This window comes from Salvia splendens, chromosome 16, assembly GCF_004379255.2.
Source record: "Salvia splendens isolate huo1 chromosome 16, SspV2, whole genome shotgun sequence".
Classification (NCBI taxonomy): domain Eukaryota; kingdom Viridiplantae; phylum Streptophyta; class Magnoliopsida; order Lamiales; family Lamiaceae; genus Salvia; species Salvia splendens.
In genome coordinates, this window is record NC_056047.1 from 12,907,675 (window position 1) to 12,925,600 (window position 17,926).

A 17,926-nucleotide genomic window follows, 5' to 3' on the forward strand; every position below is an offset into this window, starting at 1 on the left:
TCTCTTAACCATCTCATCCCTTAACTATTCATTTTTTATTTTTATTTCTAACAAATTCAATTAATAAAAACACACTTCATTAAATAAAATAAAATTCCAACTTAAAATTCTAAAAAAAATAAAAAACCACATTAATAAAATCCTAAAAAAATAAAAAATACATAATTTAAAACTCAACAGAAGTAGGTCTCTCCCCATACCGGGTTCTCACAGAAGTAATCGTGTACCAACCTTGTGGTGGCTTCCTCCCGGTTACGATGGATGTAAATCCGAGATCGCCTTTGAGGCGGCGCTGCTTCCTCCTCCTCCCTGCATCGATCTTCTTTTAGCGATTCTTCTATTATTCGACGCATTTGCTCAAATGGATCCATGAATTGATTAAATATGGGAGAAAAATAATGTTTTGAGATGAAGAATGTAGAGTGTTTGAGTGAGAATAGAGAGTTTTTTTTATGGTGGATTAATTTGTGGGAATGATTTGATATTTATAGAAGTGATTGGGGCTTTAAAAAATTAAAAATTTGCAAAAAACGGTTATAAACGGCTAGTATATTTTTTGAGATTTTTTTATTTTTCGAATTTTTCCTGAATTTAAAAAAAACAAAAAAACATTTTTTTGGATAAAAACGACGCCCACTCGCGGGCCGGCGAGTGGGCGTCACGGACGAACCGGAGCTCGCCACGTGGCCAACGCGCGTGGCGAGCTGTCTCGCGGGGCGCCTCTCCTCGGCGAGATAGAGGACGGGATGGGGACGGGCTGGGGACGAGACGGAGCCCGCATCGCTGTCTCGATGCGGGCTCGTCTCTCCGAGACGAGATAGAGACAACATCGAGACGCGATGCGAATAGTCTGGGTCCAAATTATATCTATCAAGCTATTCTTACCATAAAATAGAGTACATCGATCAACTTAAAATTTTAATAAATAAAAGTACGAAAAGCATTCATGGAAAATTACATTATCACAACCATAATACCTTATCAATAAATTCTACCTCTATCAGCATACATTCACTGCTTTGAGATATTTTCAATGGACGACCTTTACTTATATAGTCTTCACTTTAGTCCCTGTCAACTATACCACTCGGTGTGGATACTAACTTCAAATTTTCAAATGTAAATTTTGGCATTTTGCTATCAGGAAAATTTGCCAATTTAAAATTTAGCATCTATATATTCTACGCAGGTCATTCTTTCTTTTAAGACTGATAAACATAAATTTAAAGGTCATGTCATGATAGGCTTGAACCCAAAATATTTATATACCACACTACTATTAGACTAACTAAAGTGAAAAAAATACCCACAAATAAGCAAGATTAGCCAAAGACCTCTCACTAAAAGAATCTTATAGTATCTCAACTTGGTCATTTAAGGGTTGGGTAGAGTGTTATTATTAGAGAAATGATAATATTGTAGAAAGAGGATATATTGTTTGATTAGTTGATTTTTTGGTCTCTAAATTTTGATAATTCCTCTAATTTAATGCGGTCTCGATAACTTTTTACCAAATTTATTTAAATTGGGGATTCTGGGACTATAGGAACAGGGGTGAGGGTGACCGGCCTACCAATTCTTTGGGAGGATAGTCAACTGAATTTAATTTGTAGGGTTGAACACGAGGGCTGACCCAAGCCATATCATAAATTGCGACAGTTGGAGTGGAGTACTTGGATTTCTAAGGCATCCATATCCGTGTCTCAATATTGTCTCTTAACCGTCTCATTCTTTCACTATTCATGGACTACACTATACTTTTTACCCCATCTCTTAACTAAGAGACATCACCTACTTCCATCCATCTCATAAACATCTCATCCCTTAACTATTCATTCAATTTCATTTTTTATTTTTATTTCCAACAAATTCAATTAATATTTCATTGAAATATTAAATTAATACTAATAATTCATAAAATCATTAAAAATCACGAAAATTACAGCATCCGAAAATACGAAAAATACATAATTGAAATCCTAATATTACAATTTATTGAAATCCACATAATCATGTAAAGTGATGCGGTGATCGTCTAACGGTTGCCAAATTTTGCCCAAATGTGCTCCATTAGATCCTCCTAGAGTTTGGTGTAGGCCATAGAATCACGTGTCCTTTCCCGAACACATATTCGCTCTTGCAAAGAAGAATGCACTCCACTGCGAGGCGGACTATTTGCGGAAGAGCTTCTCGCGGTTTCAGGGTCGAACCAATTTCCTGCATTAGGTCATTCGTCGGTTACAATCATGTTGTGCAAGATTATGCGCGTATACATGATGTCGACCATATTCTCCATAAACCACGTACGGGCCGGGGATTTGATAATGTTGAATCGAGCTTGTAGAACCCCGAACGCTCTCTCCACATCCTTGCAAGCAGCCTCTTGCTTCTGCGCAAAAAGAGCCTGTTTTTCGTTTATCGGCCTGTTGAACGTCTTCACGAAGGTTGGCCACTTCGGATAGATGTCGTCGGCAAGATAGTACCCCATTTTAAACTGGTGGTTGTTAGCGGAGAAGTTGATGGTCGGCACTTTACCATTCAAAACTTCGGTGAAGAGGTCGGATTGGTTGAGCAAGTTGATGTCGTTGTTCGATCCGGGGACCTCGAAAAACGCATGCCAAATCCATAACCGGTAGTCGGCAACGGCCTCGAGTATAACGGTGGGGTGGGTGCCTTTGTGGCCGCTCGTGTATGATCCCCTCCACGCCACAGGGCAATTCTTCCATTGCCAATGCATGCAATCGATGCTGCCAAGCATCTCGGGGAATCTGTGTGCTTGTTCGTGAAGTCAGAGCAGAAACTGACAATCTGCGGTGTTTGGCTTCTTCAGGAATTCGTCGGTGAAGGCTGCCCGGACGCCTTTGCAGAAATTCATCAAACACAGTCTCCCAGTGATATCCCCAATGTGCAGGTACTCGTCGAACAAATCCGTCGTTTGTCCAGTAGCAAGCTGACGGATTGCTGCAGTACATTTCTGGAGCGTCGTGAGACTGGGACGGCCAGTAGCGTCGAACCCTTCTTGGAAGTACTCTTCCCTGGCCGCAATGTATTTGCGATATGCAGAAATAGCTCCCGCCGCATGCGGAAACGGCGACGGAAGTAGGTATCTCCCCATACTGGATTCTCACAAAAGTAATCTCATACTAACCTTGGGGTGGCTTCCTCTCGGTCACGATGGATGTATTTCTGAGGTCGCCTTTGACGCGCCGCGGCCGCCTCCTCCTCCCTACATCGCTCTTCTTCTAGTGATTCTTCCATTATTCGACGCATTTGCTCAAATGGATCCATGAATGGATTAAATTTAGGAGAAGAATTGGAGAGGAAAGAAAGATGATATGATAGTGATGAGAAGAATAAAAGATGAGGGATAGTGTGTTTGTGTGTAAAATGAAAGAGTAGGAGTATTTATAGAAAAAAAAGGTAATATTACCGTTTAAAAACGGTAATATTACAGTTGAAATTTTTAAGATTTTTAATTTTTTTAAAAATATTTATTGCTGTTGGAGAAGATCTCGGAAGATCACGAGAAATCAACTCCAAATTACCGAAGATTACAGAATTATACACTACCAAGAATAAAAGATACCAAATCATTGTAAATTAATTAGCATGCCTTGTATAGCTTTTCTAGGTCTATTTAACATTACCTCTTGTACAATGATTAAAAAATAGAAACGAGAAACCCTTTCCCCAGATCAGTCCATCTTAACATGGCATCCGAGCAGGTTCTATATCGGCTCAGAGCAGTGTCATCATAGCCGAGAAATACCGATCCCGAACCTTTTGAACCAAGACCCAAAATAACCAATCCAATATCCAATCCACCAAACCTGCGGAAGAATGTCAGAAACAGACGACAAAAAACCGAATCCAGAATCAACAAACTTGAAGAACAGCAAGAATGTCACTGTGGCATTCAAGCTTAATGGAAAGAACTACCCGATATGGTCGAGACTTATGAAAGTCAAGATAGGCGGCCGTGGTGCATACTCACACATACGGAAAGAACCCCCAGAACCAGGGAGCAAGGGGTTCGATGAATGGGAAGAAGACGATCTAGTGGTATTCTCATGGATCGTCGACAACATCGAAGACGAGATCATTGCTGATTTCGCCCACCATCAAACATCCAAGGCACTATGGGATAGCCTTGCAGTGACGTTCGAGAACAAGGCGGACAAATATTTAATCTACGACCTGGAAGAAAAGATCATCGCAATTAAACAGGGCAACATGGATTTGGAAACGTATTACCGGAGAATCCATGGATTATGGATCAATGTTGACCGCTGCCAGAAGCAACCAATCACGTGCTGCGACAAAGGAGTCGGGCAATACCGAACCCATTCGAACGAGAAACGATTGTTCAAGTTCCTTGTGGGACTTAATCCAGAGTACGACCCGATCAAGAGGGACATCCTCAAGGAGGATTCCTACCCGTCAGTAGAGTCGGCGTATGGGTGGGTGAAGACGGAGGCGGCTCGACGACACATCATGCCACCGGCATCGTCTCTCCCCACCCTTGAAGCCGTCGGCATAAATACCGGAGATACATCATCTGGAGAAGGAATCGGAAGTGGACTCGCTGCACAGAGTCACAAACCGATACACCGGGGTGGAGGACCGCCGCGTCCCGCTGGAGCTACCGGCCGACCGGGAAACAGACCGGATAAATCGGGACTATGGTGCACTCATTGCCAGAAACCCAAACACACCTACGAGACATGCTTTAAGCGGTTGGGTTATCCCGAATGGTGGGAGGAGAGGCAGCGGACAAGGGCGGCGAAGATGGCTGTCGGAGTGACAGAGGAAGAACAGCCACGAAATCAAACCAGCGGTCGTGGGGGAACAACCAACCAGGGACCGGCGATGAATCCGGAGGCATCAACCGGCGGCGGCAGCATCAGGGGAGCCGGCAATTTCGCCGGACGAGAGGAAGCGGCGCCGATCTGGAAAGGAGGTATTGGGTTTGGTTTAAAACCAAACCCTAGATTTTTTGATAAATCAGATAATGCCCCTAGCAATTTTCGAAAAATAGACTTTCCCCCCACAGATTTTCGGAAATTAGAAAAAAGACCCCATTTTTTGCATGGCAGACCCCCAGATTATTTGATCTCCGATTTTGACCCCTATGCTTCTCAATTCTCGGAAAATAGCCCCCAAATTTCTGATTATGTGACAAAAAACCCGTTTGCTATTTTAGAAGATCTACCCACTGCATTTCATGTACATAGGGGAACGAATATGACAAAAGGGTGGATTTTTGACTGTGGGGCCACTGATACTATGACCCCAAATATAGATGATTTTATTAGCATGAGTAAAATGACTAAAACCTACATTAAGACTGCTAGTGGGGAATTGATTGCTGTTGAAGGGTCGGGTACTATAGAAATTTCGCCCACACTCCGCCTCCAAAATTGTTTATATGTCCCGACATTATCTCAGCGGTTGATGTCAATTAGTCATGTAACGAAGGAATTGAACTGCACTCTGCTAATGCACCCTACCTTCTGCATTTTACAGGATATTCGGACGAAGAGGATACTTGGGCGTGGTACTGAGCACCGTGGACTTTACTACGTGGACGAGATAGCTCAACATGGTAGTGCGATGCTGGCTCACGGATCCACGAGACAAGAAATTTGGCTATGGCACCGAAGACTAGGACATCTTTCTCCTGGTTACTTTAAACTACTTTTTCCGAACCTTTCAATCCCGTCTGATTTTTTTTGTGAAACATGTGTTTTGGCAAAAAGCCACAGACAATCGTTTAAACTTTCAAACAATCGTATGCAGTCTATGTTTTCATTAGTCCACTCTGATGTGTGGGGTCCCGCACCTTTTGCCGGGGGGAATGGTTTTCGATACTTTGTTATATTTGTTGATGACTGCACACGAATGACCTGGATTTATTTTATGAAACATAAGTCTGAGGTTATGGATAAGTTTAGTTTGTTTGTCAAAATGGTTCAAACCCAATTTCATGTTTCGATTAAAACTCTTAGATCTGATAACGGGAGGGAATTCATTAATAGCCCCATGACCAAATTCTTTCAAAACCATGGAATGATCCATCAAACCTCTTGTGCTTATACACCCGAACAGAATGGGGTAGCTGAACGGAAAAATAGAACCATCCTAGAAATTGCCCGAGCCCTAATGATTGAGTCGAAAGTCCCACAACATTTCTGGCCCGAGGCTATAGCCACCTCTGTATACCTAATGAACCGTTTACCCACTAAAATCTTAAACAAAAAGACCCCCCTTGATGTCCTATCCTCAATGTCTAAAATTCCCCAACACATGAACCTCCAACCCAAAGTTTTCGGCTGCACTGTATATATCCACATTGCCAAACATGAAAGAACCAAACTATCTCCCTGTGCTACCAAGTGTGTTTTTGTGGGATATGGGGTAAACCAAAAGGGATACCGCTGCTTTGATCCTCTGACCAAGAAAATCACTACTACCATAAACTGCAACTTCCTCGAAACCGAGTTTTTCTATCACACCCACCTTAGTAGTCAGGGGGAGAATGATCCGGATAGTTCAGTGGACTACCTAAGTTGGGTGGTGCCATTTCCAACTTCTTCGATTGAGGATCCACCAGAACCAGTTGTCACTACCGCCGGGCATGCCTCGCCTACGGACAGTGAGTCATCTCACCCACCCCTCGATCCTCCTTCACCGATATCCAAGGTAATTACTGAACCGAATCTCAATACGGTTGCTACTGATCCAATAAGTGCAGAACCTTCAGAGGAAGACAACACAGTCGACAGCGACACTGGGAGGTATATTCTTCCTCCCCGAAGCACAAGAGGAGTTCCACCGAAAAAATATTCACCTGAAAAGATTGGGAAGAAAAGCCGGTACGGGGTGGCAAATTTCGTGCAAGGAAATTTGGCAAAGATGGCTAGGGCGTTTGCAGCTGCCCTATACGAAGAAGAAGATATTCCACAATCAGCTGAGGAAGCAATGAAGCATAAGCACTGGAGGGAGGCTATGCTCACTGAAATGAAGGCACTGATGAGAAACCACACCTGGACCAAGTATAAGCTACCAGAAGGGGGAAGAACTGTTGGGTGCCGTTGGGTGTTCACAATCAAAAGGAGGCCAGACGGCACAATAGAAAGGTATAAAGCCAGACTTGTGGCAAAGGGGTACACTCAGACATACGGCGTCGACTATGCTGAAACTTTTTCACCCGTAGCGAAGATTAATACGGTGAGAGTGTTGTTCTCGATTGCGGCTAACCGGGATTGGCCACTCCATCAGTTCGATGTGACGAATGCCTTTCTACATGGAGAGCTACCAAAGCCAGTGTTTATGGAACCCCCACCCGGGTTCACCGATGAGTTTCAAGCAGGAGAGGTGTGTAAGCTGCAGAGGACGTTATATGGACTAAAACAGTCCCCGAGAGCTTGGTTTGGAAGATTCACAGAAGTCATGAAGAAGTATGGGTATAAGCAGAGTAACTCCGACCACACACTGTTTATCAAGAAGCGAGAAGGTAAAATCACCTGCTTAATCATATATGTAGATGACATGATCCTTACAGGAGATGACACGGAAGAGATGGCTGAACTAAGGAAGAACTTGTTTAGCGAGTTCGAGATGAAAGACTTGGGACCGCTGAAGTATTTCCTGGGTATCGAAGTTCTCAGGTCGAAGAAGGGAATTTTTATTAACCAGAAGAAATATGTGTTGGATCTACTGGCCGAAGTAGGAATGATAGATTGCAAGCCTGCCGATACTCCGATGATTCAAAATCATGGATTACAGATGAAAGAAGGGGACTCACAAACTGATCGAGGAAGGTACCAGCGGTTGGTTGGAAGGTTGATTTATCTATCACATACGAGACCAGACATTGCCTATGCTGTGGGGGTGGTGAGTCAATTTATGCATGCACCCCAGGAAGAGCACTGGGAGGCGGTCCTCCGAATTGTTCGCTACCTGAAAGGGACCGCCGAACATGGACTTCTATTTGAAAAACATGGACACTTGCAGATACATGGATTTACCGATGCTGATTGGGCCGGGAACCCAAATGATAGGAAGTCCACCGCGGGGTACTTCACCTTTGTAGGGGGAAATCTCGTAACATGGAGGAGTAAGAAACAGAAAGTGGTTGCACTATCCAGCGCGGAAGCGGAATTTCGAGGCATTAAGAGTGGATTGACCGAACTGTTATGGCTGCGGAAGCTGATGAGGGAATTAGAGATGTTCTCATCCCAAACATGTAAGTTATTCTGTGATAATAAGGCGGCCATAAGTATCTCAGAGAATCCGGTTCAACATGATCGTACCAAGCATGTGGAAGTTGATAGGCATTTTATCAAGGATAATATTGAAGCAAAGGTGGTTGAGATGCCGTATGTCAAATCCGAGGACCAGTTGGCAGATATATTGACCAAGGCGGTGAACTCGAAGTCATTCCGAGAAGTGTTGTGCAAGTTAAGCATCGGGAATCCCGTTACTTAACTTGAGGGGGAGTGTTGGAGAAGATCTCGGAAGATCACGAGAAATCAACTCCAAATTACCGAAGATTACAAAATTATACACTACCAAGAATAGAAGATACCAAATCATTGTAAATTAATTAGCATGCCTTGTATAGCTTTTCTAGGTCTATTTAACATTACCTCTTGTACAATGATTAAAAAATAGAAACGAGAAACCCTTTCCCCAGATCAGTCCATCTTAACAATTGCGTCAGCAATGACGACGCCCACTCGCGGGCACTCGGCGCGCCAGAGCTCGCCACGTGGCACTGGCGCATGGTGAGATGGCCCGCCGACCCACCCCCCCCCCCCCCCCCCCCGAGCTAAGCGACGAGACCGAGCACCCGCAGCGGCAGCTCGTTGCTGTCTCGTCTCGCCGAGACGAGACTGAGACAGCAACGAGCTGCCGCTGCGGATGCCCTAATTCAAGATACAACTTCATATACTATACGTAGTTCAGAAAAACAAAATACCTAATTAGCAACTTAGGAACTCCAATTTGAATTAATTCAATTAATTTGCACATTTCATATTTTATATTTAAGCCTCCTGTACTGAAAGCATGCAATAAACATATACTCCTACAAGCAAAAGAACATATATAGCGTTAAGTAATGTTCCAAGTGCAAATATACGTCGAGAAAACTATAAAAGCTCATGACATGATAAAACTTTCTCTAATTCTTTTTTAGTTTTTAGCTATAATTGATGAGTGGTTAATTACATAAAAATCTTGAGTATTAGTGTGGTCGTGTAAGTTGATTCATCAGGGAAGTTTTCGATATTTTTATGTATAGTTTAATTTGTTGATTCAGGGATGTTTCGATATTTTTATGTATAATTTAATTTCTTTCAAAAAATTGACCACTATTTATATATTCATTTACATGTACCAAACCCGTTTTTGGACCAATTATTATCTCATATCCTTGAATTGAAGTATACCATAAGATAAATACTCCCTCCGTCCCATCTTAATTGTCACTCTTTTCCATTTCGGTCCGCCTCATCTTAATTGTCACTCTTTTCCATTTCGGTCCGTCTCATCTTAATTGTCACTCCAACTTAATTGTCACACTTTCATTTTTACTATAAATGGTACTCCCTCCGTTCCGCGTTAGGTCTCACATTCCACTAACTCACTCTACTAACATTTTATTATAAAATTAATATAAAAAAGTGAGTCTCACATTCCACAAACTTTTCTAACCAATTTTTCTTTATTTTTCTTAATACTCTTACCCACTCCAAGAGTGACAATTAAGTTGGGACGGAGGGAGTATACGACTATTTCCCAAATTTTTGTTAAATACTGGTAAAACTTAACGTAAGTGTGGAGAATAATTAAATTTAAATGGAATGTAAACCTTCTTGTGTCGTGCGTACCGAGGTTTCACAACCTTTCCCATCATAAAACCTCTACTTTGCTATAAATTTCCCACTTTAATAGTATATGCAATAAATAATATACTTCAAATTTCAATATATTAATAAGTGGTGATTAGGCGCTTGGCTCAACTTCAACTTCTATACTTCAAATTTATATATGTTAACAATAAAAAACTTGTTTTTTAAGGATATATAAACCGTGACATAATTACTAGATTGAAAATTTTTAAAAATAGAAAAAGAAAGTGTTCATCATTTGATGACAAATTATTTTAATCTTTTATCTTTTAAGGACGCTTTTAGTTGTGTTTCACAATTTTAATTTAGACACCAAATAAAGACACTTTATGAAGTATGAGTAGTATAATCAGACAAACAAATTACCATCTTTAATAACATAAAAAAGTGTCTTTATTGTTTCTTTTTATAGAATAGTAAGTGGGGATTAGACGTTTGGCTCAACTTCAACAATATTTTTCTTTTTTCAGCTCTACAATTTTCAATTAAAAACACACCCTCTACAAAATTTGGAACACGCCTCTGACAGATACACATACTGTATGATAATCACACTTCACAAACACTTTTATGAACATTACGTACAAAGTAAAGGAGGAAATAAATTTTCCCACTTTAATTTCTTGCGAAGCAAGTTAATTTATCTAGTACAGTATTATTATTATTATTATTTAAATTATTCTATTTCATAGTATAACTTTTCTATCTCCTTTTCTTTGTTTTGAATCCAAATTTTATGTTTTATTTAAGAGATAATCGCTTGTAAATACACGAATTGTGCAGTTTATCTGAAATTGCACACACTCAAAAATCATCTTAAGAATGCAGGAATGAAAAAATTGCCTGATTTTGAACACCAAATTGAATTCCTCCAAATCAAATTGGGCTGGGCTGGGCTGGGCTGGGATTGTCAGTCAAAATATTGTTTTGATAGCCACTTTACCCATTTACACATTCAAATCCAGTAGATGTAGGGCTTGTGAGGGTGCAAAAAAAGGCCATTCACACACTCAAACAGATATTTTTTGGTGTTGAGGGGTTTGTATAATTGTATTCTACCTCAACGGATAAACGATGAAAATGAGCGAGTTATTAGATTTCATGGTGATGAAATATTGAAATTGGAGTGTTTATATCAAATTAATTAAACTCTAGTCTGTAATAGTTGCGTTGTTTAGTGTAGTAAAGGAATATGCAGAAAGCAGAACGAATGTGATTATGAGATTGTAAATGGACAAATACACCCTTCCAGGGCATGAAAGGAAGAATTGTAAAAAGTGGGATGGATTTTGGGATTTTTAATACTCCCTCTGGGCTCCGTCCCAGAAATTTTATCACATTTTTCCATTTCCGTCCGTCCTATAAAATTTGTTACATTTCACCTTTTACCATTTTTGGTAGTGGACTTCATATTCCATTAATTTATTCTCACTTACATTTTATTATAAAACCAGTACTTTAAAAGTAGGATCCACATACTACCAACTTTTTCAACTCACTTTTCATTACATTACTTAAAACCCGTGTCCGGTCAAACTGTGACAAAATGTGGGGGACGAAGAGAGTAATTTTTTACTGAACATGTAATTTTCTAAAAGTTAGGTATTAAAAATTGTGCAAACTCTGTGTACTAATTTACTCTTTTACTAAAGAAAGAAAAGCATTGCATGCTACTTATGAAGGTGGTGTTTGTGCTGGGTTAGACTAGATAAATTGAATTTTACAACCAACGCATCTTACTTGAGTAAGTTTTAAGAGTTGAAGGAGAGAATCAATTGGAAATTTTTTGTAGAACTAGTAGTATATATTTTCCCCTCTGATAAATAATTTCTTTCATAATTGTGCAATGTATTCAAAATCCAAGCAACACGGTTGATGTGGAGAGCCCAGTAGGCTGGAATTTTGGTTTTGTTGAACCATTATTCAATAATTTCAATTCACTGAAGCCATTCACGTAGCTTATTAGTATTATAACTTACCTTGCTTGCTATGAAGAAGCCGATGAAGAAGTTCTAATAAGCATGTACCAAAAGGTGGAAAGTCAAAAGCATATACCAAAATTTAATTAATCAAGTTAACATTCGAATTATGAAGCGTGGAAAATGGCACAAACAGGTGGAAAGTCAAAAGTCATGATGTGCATGGAAGTTATGTTAGAAATTTGAAATTTAAGATAGTCAAAACTGTGTGACAGCATAAGGAGGAATAAAATCCTACTCCTATCAATCATGCTAATATTTGCCTTTTGGATTTTATTTTTCAAAATTGGTAAGCCTTAACCGTTATCTATTTAAATCCTTCCGATCAGTGATCCTTTTATTCTGGTTCGGTGTAAAGAGCAACCGTCTTAGGCAGATCGTGTCATAATCTTTAGATCTCTTCATCAGAGTGATGATCTCCAAGGCATTTCAGTTGACTGGAGGTGGCTCAAAACACCGACACTACAAACAATCAAATTTTGTACGATCAAAAAAAGTTATACTCCTACTATTAGTAATTTGATGTATTAATTATATATTAAAATAATAAATGTAGTTAGTGGATAAGTTAAAAGGACTTGATTAGTCTTCAGCCTCATTTTTAATTTTTTTTTTATATTTGAATTGCATCTATATTCTTTTTTCAAATTTGAATTAAAGTATGCATTAATTACATTTATGGTTATGAAAAAGTAAAACATTTATACATAAATCATTAATATATGATCACAATATTATGCACATGCTATGCACTATATATGCGCCCATATATTTTAATTAAATGTATAAATAAACTGATTTTTTCTCAAGTAAATTAGTTTTTGGTTGTACAAAATTTGGCCACATAGATTTATTGACAAAAAAAACTTGAATTACTCTCTCTGTCTGCGAATAGGAGTCCTATTTTGCCATTTTCGTCCATACGTAAATAGAAATCCCGGTTCATTACTATATTGGTAAGATGCCCCACATTCAACCAACTTATTCCATTCATATATCATTTAAAACTAATATTATATACACGTGTTATCCATATTCCACTACCTTTCTTCCATCCATTTTTCTTAATATTTCTTAAAACACGTACTGAAAAGAAATGGGACTCTTATTCGCGGACGAAGGAAATATCTTTTAAGAATACAAAAATTGAGACGCACTAAAATATTGAAGCAAATCTCAATTAATAAGACGTTTATCCACAATAAATTATTTAAGTAATCAAAAAATAAATGGATATGTCAGAAATTTGAGTGATTATAGGATAAATAGAGAATCTTTATTAATACTCTTTACAAAAAAAATAACTACATAAATGAGACTGATATGATAAGAGATCAGTCAAGTGATCTTAAATCTCCAATCTGCGGCGCAGTTTCATTTCCAAGCAAACCGAAACCATTGGCTATAAAATATCATCTAATTACTTATGACTCTACATCTTTTGTATTGGCACGCAAGCATACGTTAATACGTACGGTAACGGATAGTAAAAATTACACACAAAATAGTTACTACTACTACAATAAAGAAGTGAAATGGAGAAAATATTATTCAGTGACAGACAGGATACAGCCTAGCCAATTATCACCTCACTCTTCGAAAAATGTGATATAAATGAATTTACCAATATTTTAATAACATATGAGCAAATTCAAAATATAAATTAAGGGCATCCGCAGTGGTGCGGATGTCCCGGCGGACATCCTAAAAATACCTCCTGCCACATCATACAGACTTCCCACTATGGATGCCACGTCATTACGGACATCCCATTGCACAGTGGCAGACATCCCGACAGACTTCCCACATTAATAAAAATTCACAAATTCACAAATTAAACAATTTACGGATTTAAACAATTTACGGAATTAAAAATTCGACACAAATACGGAGATCTTACAACCACTTTATTAAAAAAAAATACATAATTATTAAAAAAATATACATAGTAATTAAAAAAATTACATAGATAAAAAAAACCGCTGGCTCACTCCTCGGATTCCCCGCCGCTAGTACCCTCGTCGTCGCCGCTGCCGCCACCCCCCTCGTCGTCACTCCCCGACATGTCTCCGAACCCCAAATTGCGTTGCATACTGTTGATGAGGGGTTCAAGCGACCGCTTGTAATAGGGGTCGGTCGATTGGCCTCATTCAACCATCGCACGTAACAAGGTTTCATGTGCTGTGATGCGGGCGAAGGAGGGGTTCTCGGGATTGTTTTGGGTGGGCGCTGCCGATTGGGCCTCGACGGATCCGCTGGCGCTTCCCCTCGCAGTCCGCGCCGCCGCCTTTTGCCCAACCGGGCGATGGCGGCGGTTCGACGATATGGGTGTCGGGAATTCTGCCTCGGCGGGGGGGGGGGGGGAGTTCGTGGGAACCAGCACTGCTATTGTACTCCCCGGAGGCGCTGATCTTCGTCAGCTTCGGCCAGCCAGATTCAACGCCCGCAGTGAACTTGGGCGAAGACTGCACCACAAGATAGACCTCCCAATATTTAAATTCCCCGAACCCCTTTTCACTGTCGGGGAACTGCTGGTGCGCCAGAAGCTTCACATCCTCGGAAGACATGCCGCTGGTTGCCGAGCGGAGGTTGTTTGTGTAAATGCCGGCAAATCGGCTGAGCTGCCTCCTTAGCCGCTCCAACTGTTTCCGGCATTGCTCTCCGTTGTGAGGCTTCCCCCCTGGCGGTTTGAACTGGAGGTAGCTTTGGCTAATGCGCCACCACATCCTGTCGATGTGCTGGTTCGCCCCGACGTAGGGATCCTCCACTACACTGATCCACGCCTTCTACAGCGCAATGCACTCCTCCATGCTCCAGGCGGTCCTCTTGTTCCCGCTGGACCCCTCCCCCGCCTCACCACCGTACATCGGGATGCGCGAGGTATTGCCCCGTCCACTGCCCCTCACTCTCCCTGTCCCCCCCTCCCTATCGCCGTTGGTGCGTCTGTGGGAGAATCCAAGATCGGAGATAGCCTCAACTCCTCCATCGAGAACGTGTCGATGCCAGTGATCTGAGTCTCGAGAGGAGTACTCGGGGGGTTGTCCGGTGATAGTAAATCCATATAGGGCCGGTAGACGTTGTCCACCGGTGATTGGGGGACCCCCTGCCTACTCCCCCCCTCCCTCGCAGCTGCCGACGACCCCTTCATCATCCCCGACATCATCATACCGAGCATCTTGGGCATCATCCCCGGCATTCCAGGCATCATTCCCGGCATTCCCGGCATCATCCCTGGCATTTGGGGCATTCCGGCACTCGCCCCGGGCATCTGGGACATTTGGGGCATCATACTATACCACTGCGGGTACATGTTGTAGTACTCGGGCATCATTCCCGCCGCCATTTGAGGTTGGAGCATCATCCCCGGCATTTGGGGCATTGCAGCGGACACCGGCGTACTCCCGCCGCCGGGAAAATAAGGCGACTGTGACTCGCTCGTAGCGGGGGAATCGCTATCGTGATGCTCCATTGTTATTCGAAAGAAAAGTATTTTATAGAGAGATACTCGTTAATACAAGTCGTGCGAATGAAATGAAGTGCAACGAGACGTATTTATAGAATTAAAAAAAAATAATGCAATAATCGGGACGTCCGCGCTGACGTCCGTGAGAGTCAACGCAATGACAGACGTCCGCACGAACGTCAGCAGAAGGCTGCGGAACTGTGGTGTCTGCAGCGGATGTCCTTATCCGCGTCACATGCACACAATGGCAGACGTCCCGCGCGGACGTCCGGCACGTCGGGACGTCCGCCACTGCGGATGCTCTTAGGGCGTCCGTTAATTTTGTATGAGGTGGGTATGCCTTGCCGTGTGGCGGCTACGTGTCCGCCCACCTTTATTGGCCCTGCCAGTCGCCATGCAAATTCCACTAACGACAAAAAAAAACCCTTCACTTGCTTAAAACCGTGTGCTACCTTTCTATCAAACTCCACCAGTCCACCCCTTGATTTCCCTTCCAAACCATTTCCTCCCACCTTTCTTTATACTTATACCACGATCCAATTTCAAATTCAACTAAAATCAATATGTGTCGAGGGTTTGTAGAGAACGAGAGAGAGAATCTGAAGATCAAAGCTTTCTACACTCAGCTAACAGTCTCCCGCGCCAAAAACGCCTCCGTCCTCCCGCCGGATTTCCTAACCCTGCATTTCCTCCCCCGCATCAGCGGCGGCCGCCTCGAGATAAACGGGTCCAGCATCCGGCCCGACTCGCCCGCCTTCCTCACCCTCCACCGGGCTGTCTCCGAGGAAGCGGGCCGCGGGTTCAGCTACGGGAGCAGGGAGCGGGTCACGGTGTGCGAGGGCGCGAGGTTCGAGATCTACGTGGGGGATGTGAGGGTGCTGAAGGGCGTTTTCAGGAAATTCGACGATGGCGATGACTGGAACATGGAGTGCAAGTGCGTGGTGTCGGCCGCCGTGAGTGGGGTCGGCGGCGCTGAGGTGGCTGTGGAGGCGGAGGGGCTGGGGAAGGTGATGAGGCAGAAGGTGGAGATGGTGGCGGAGGTGAGGCGGCGGAGGAGGGGGAGGGGGTGTTGCGAGCTGGAGGAGATTCCGGAGGTGAGGGAGGAGGAGGCGGGATCGGGTGCCTGCTGCTGCAGCGAATGCGGAGGGGAGGAGAGCGTCGGAGATGGGGAGATGGAGATGGATGTGGAGGCGGTCAATTGGGCGGTGGATGTTGGGATTTGGGTGGTTTGTTTGGGGGTTGGTTACATGGTTTCAGCTTCTTCATTCAGGAAACTTAGAAGAAACAGATTATTCCATTAGTTTCCTTTCTTTGTATATTACTAGTACTTATAGTTCATTAAGAGAAAATATATACAAGTATATATAGTACTGTATCATTTTCATAATTGTAACTTTCTTAAGATGTAGATGTGTAAGGTCGAAACTGTAGTTATTGATGATGGGGTTTCTTTCTAAATTGTTGTTTTGTTTTTTGGTGGAATTTGGGTGATCTCACTTTTTTATATGACAATTTCTTTTTTATAACCAAATTCAAAAGATGGCGATGCGACATCATCTTCTTCGTTTAGGAATTGAGGTTAAGAAGCGAAATCTCATTGTCCCCCATCTTGAATTATGCTCCGTCGTGAAATTATACTCCCTTTCAAGTAGAAAGGGAGCACCTACAACATTTGCTAAACATCTCTTAAAACACTTGGTCACCACTATAAAGTGGAGTAAAGTGAATCCTATTTGGAAAAATCAAACCCTTTCTCAACACATCTCTCCTTTTCAATTACTTGGGTCGTATTTTTTGGTCTATCCTTTTTTGTCTATCTTAAGCTAATCGAGTTAGTTTGGCAAAAACATTTGTTCACTCTCCTTCGTATTTTTATATTTATTCTCTCTTCTATTTAAATCTCTCTTTTTCTAACTTTTAAATACTACGTAATTCTCTAATTTAACTGATTTTTTCGTAAAATATACATTAAATTAAAGATAATTTTATAATGATTCTAACGAGATCTCAGTTGTAGATGTTCCGACAATGATAGGATGACGAAATTTTATATCCCTCGATTTATAATAAAAATGAACTAAGACTCGAAATGCCGAATGGACTAAAATGTTAAACTGTGACTTCTAATGGCGAACAAAGAGAGTACTATTATTGAAATTTGTGATATTTAATCTCATACACTCATTTTAACATCTAATTGTGTAGGATTGGTTTTAGTTATGTATTGAAGTACATCTATGGTGTAGGATTGGTCTTAGTTATGCATTTTAACTCATATAATACACAAACTCTCTTCATTCTCGAAAAATAGACAAACTTGTAAATGACACTTGTCTTAACGTACAATTGGTAAGTAAGAGAAATGAGAAAAGACAGTAGAAGAAGTGTTAGTCGATTGTGGGGTCCATATAAATGATGTGTAAAATTATTATTTGTTGAAAACCTTCTATATTTAAACGTGGTTTGATTTTGAGGGATAACCCACTAGCTTATTATTTTAGGACGGAAAACGTATATTAATACATGAATGAAGATTAAGCAGAAAAAAAATTCCACAACAATTTAAA

General features: G+C 41.5%; 1 protein-coding gene across 1 annotated transcript; it reads left to right on the plus strand.

The window, feature by feature from the left end:
* Window positions 1-15,766: 15,766 nt before the first annotated feature.
* Window positions 15,767-16,841, plus strand: LOC121770908 (uncharacterized protein At1g01500). The gene has a single exon (XM_042167683.1). The coding sequence runs from the start codon at window positions 15,923-15,925 to the stop codon at window positions 16,658-16,660; it is 738 nt and encodes a 245-aa protein (XP_042023617.1). The 5' UTR covers window positions 15,767-15,922; the 3' UTR covers window positions 16,661-16,841.
* Window positions 16,842-17,926: the final 1,085 nt, after the last annotated feature.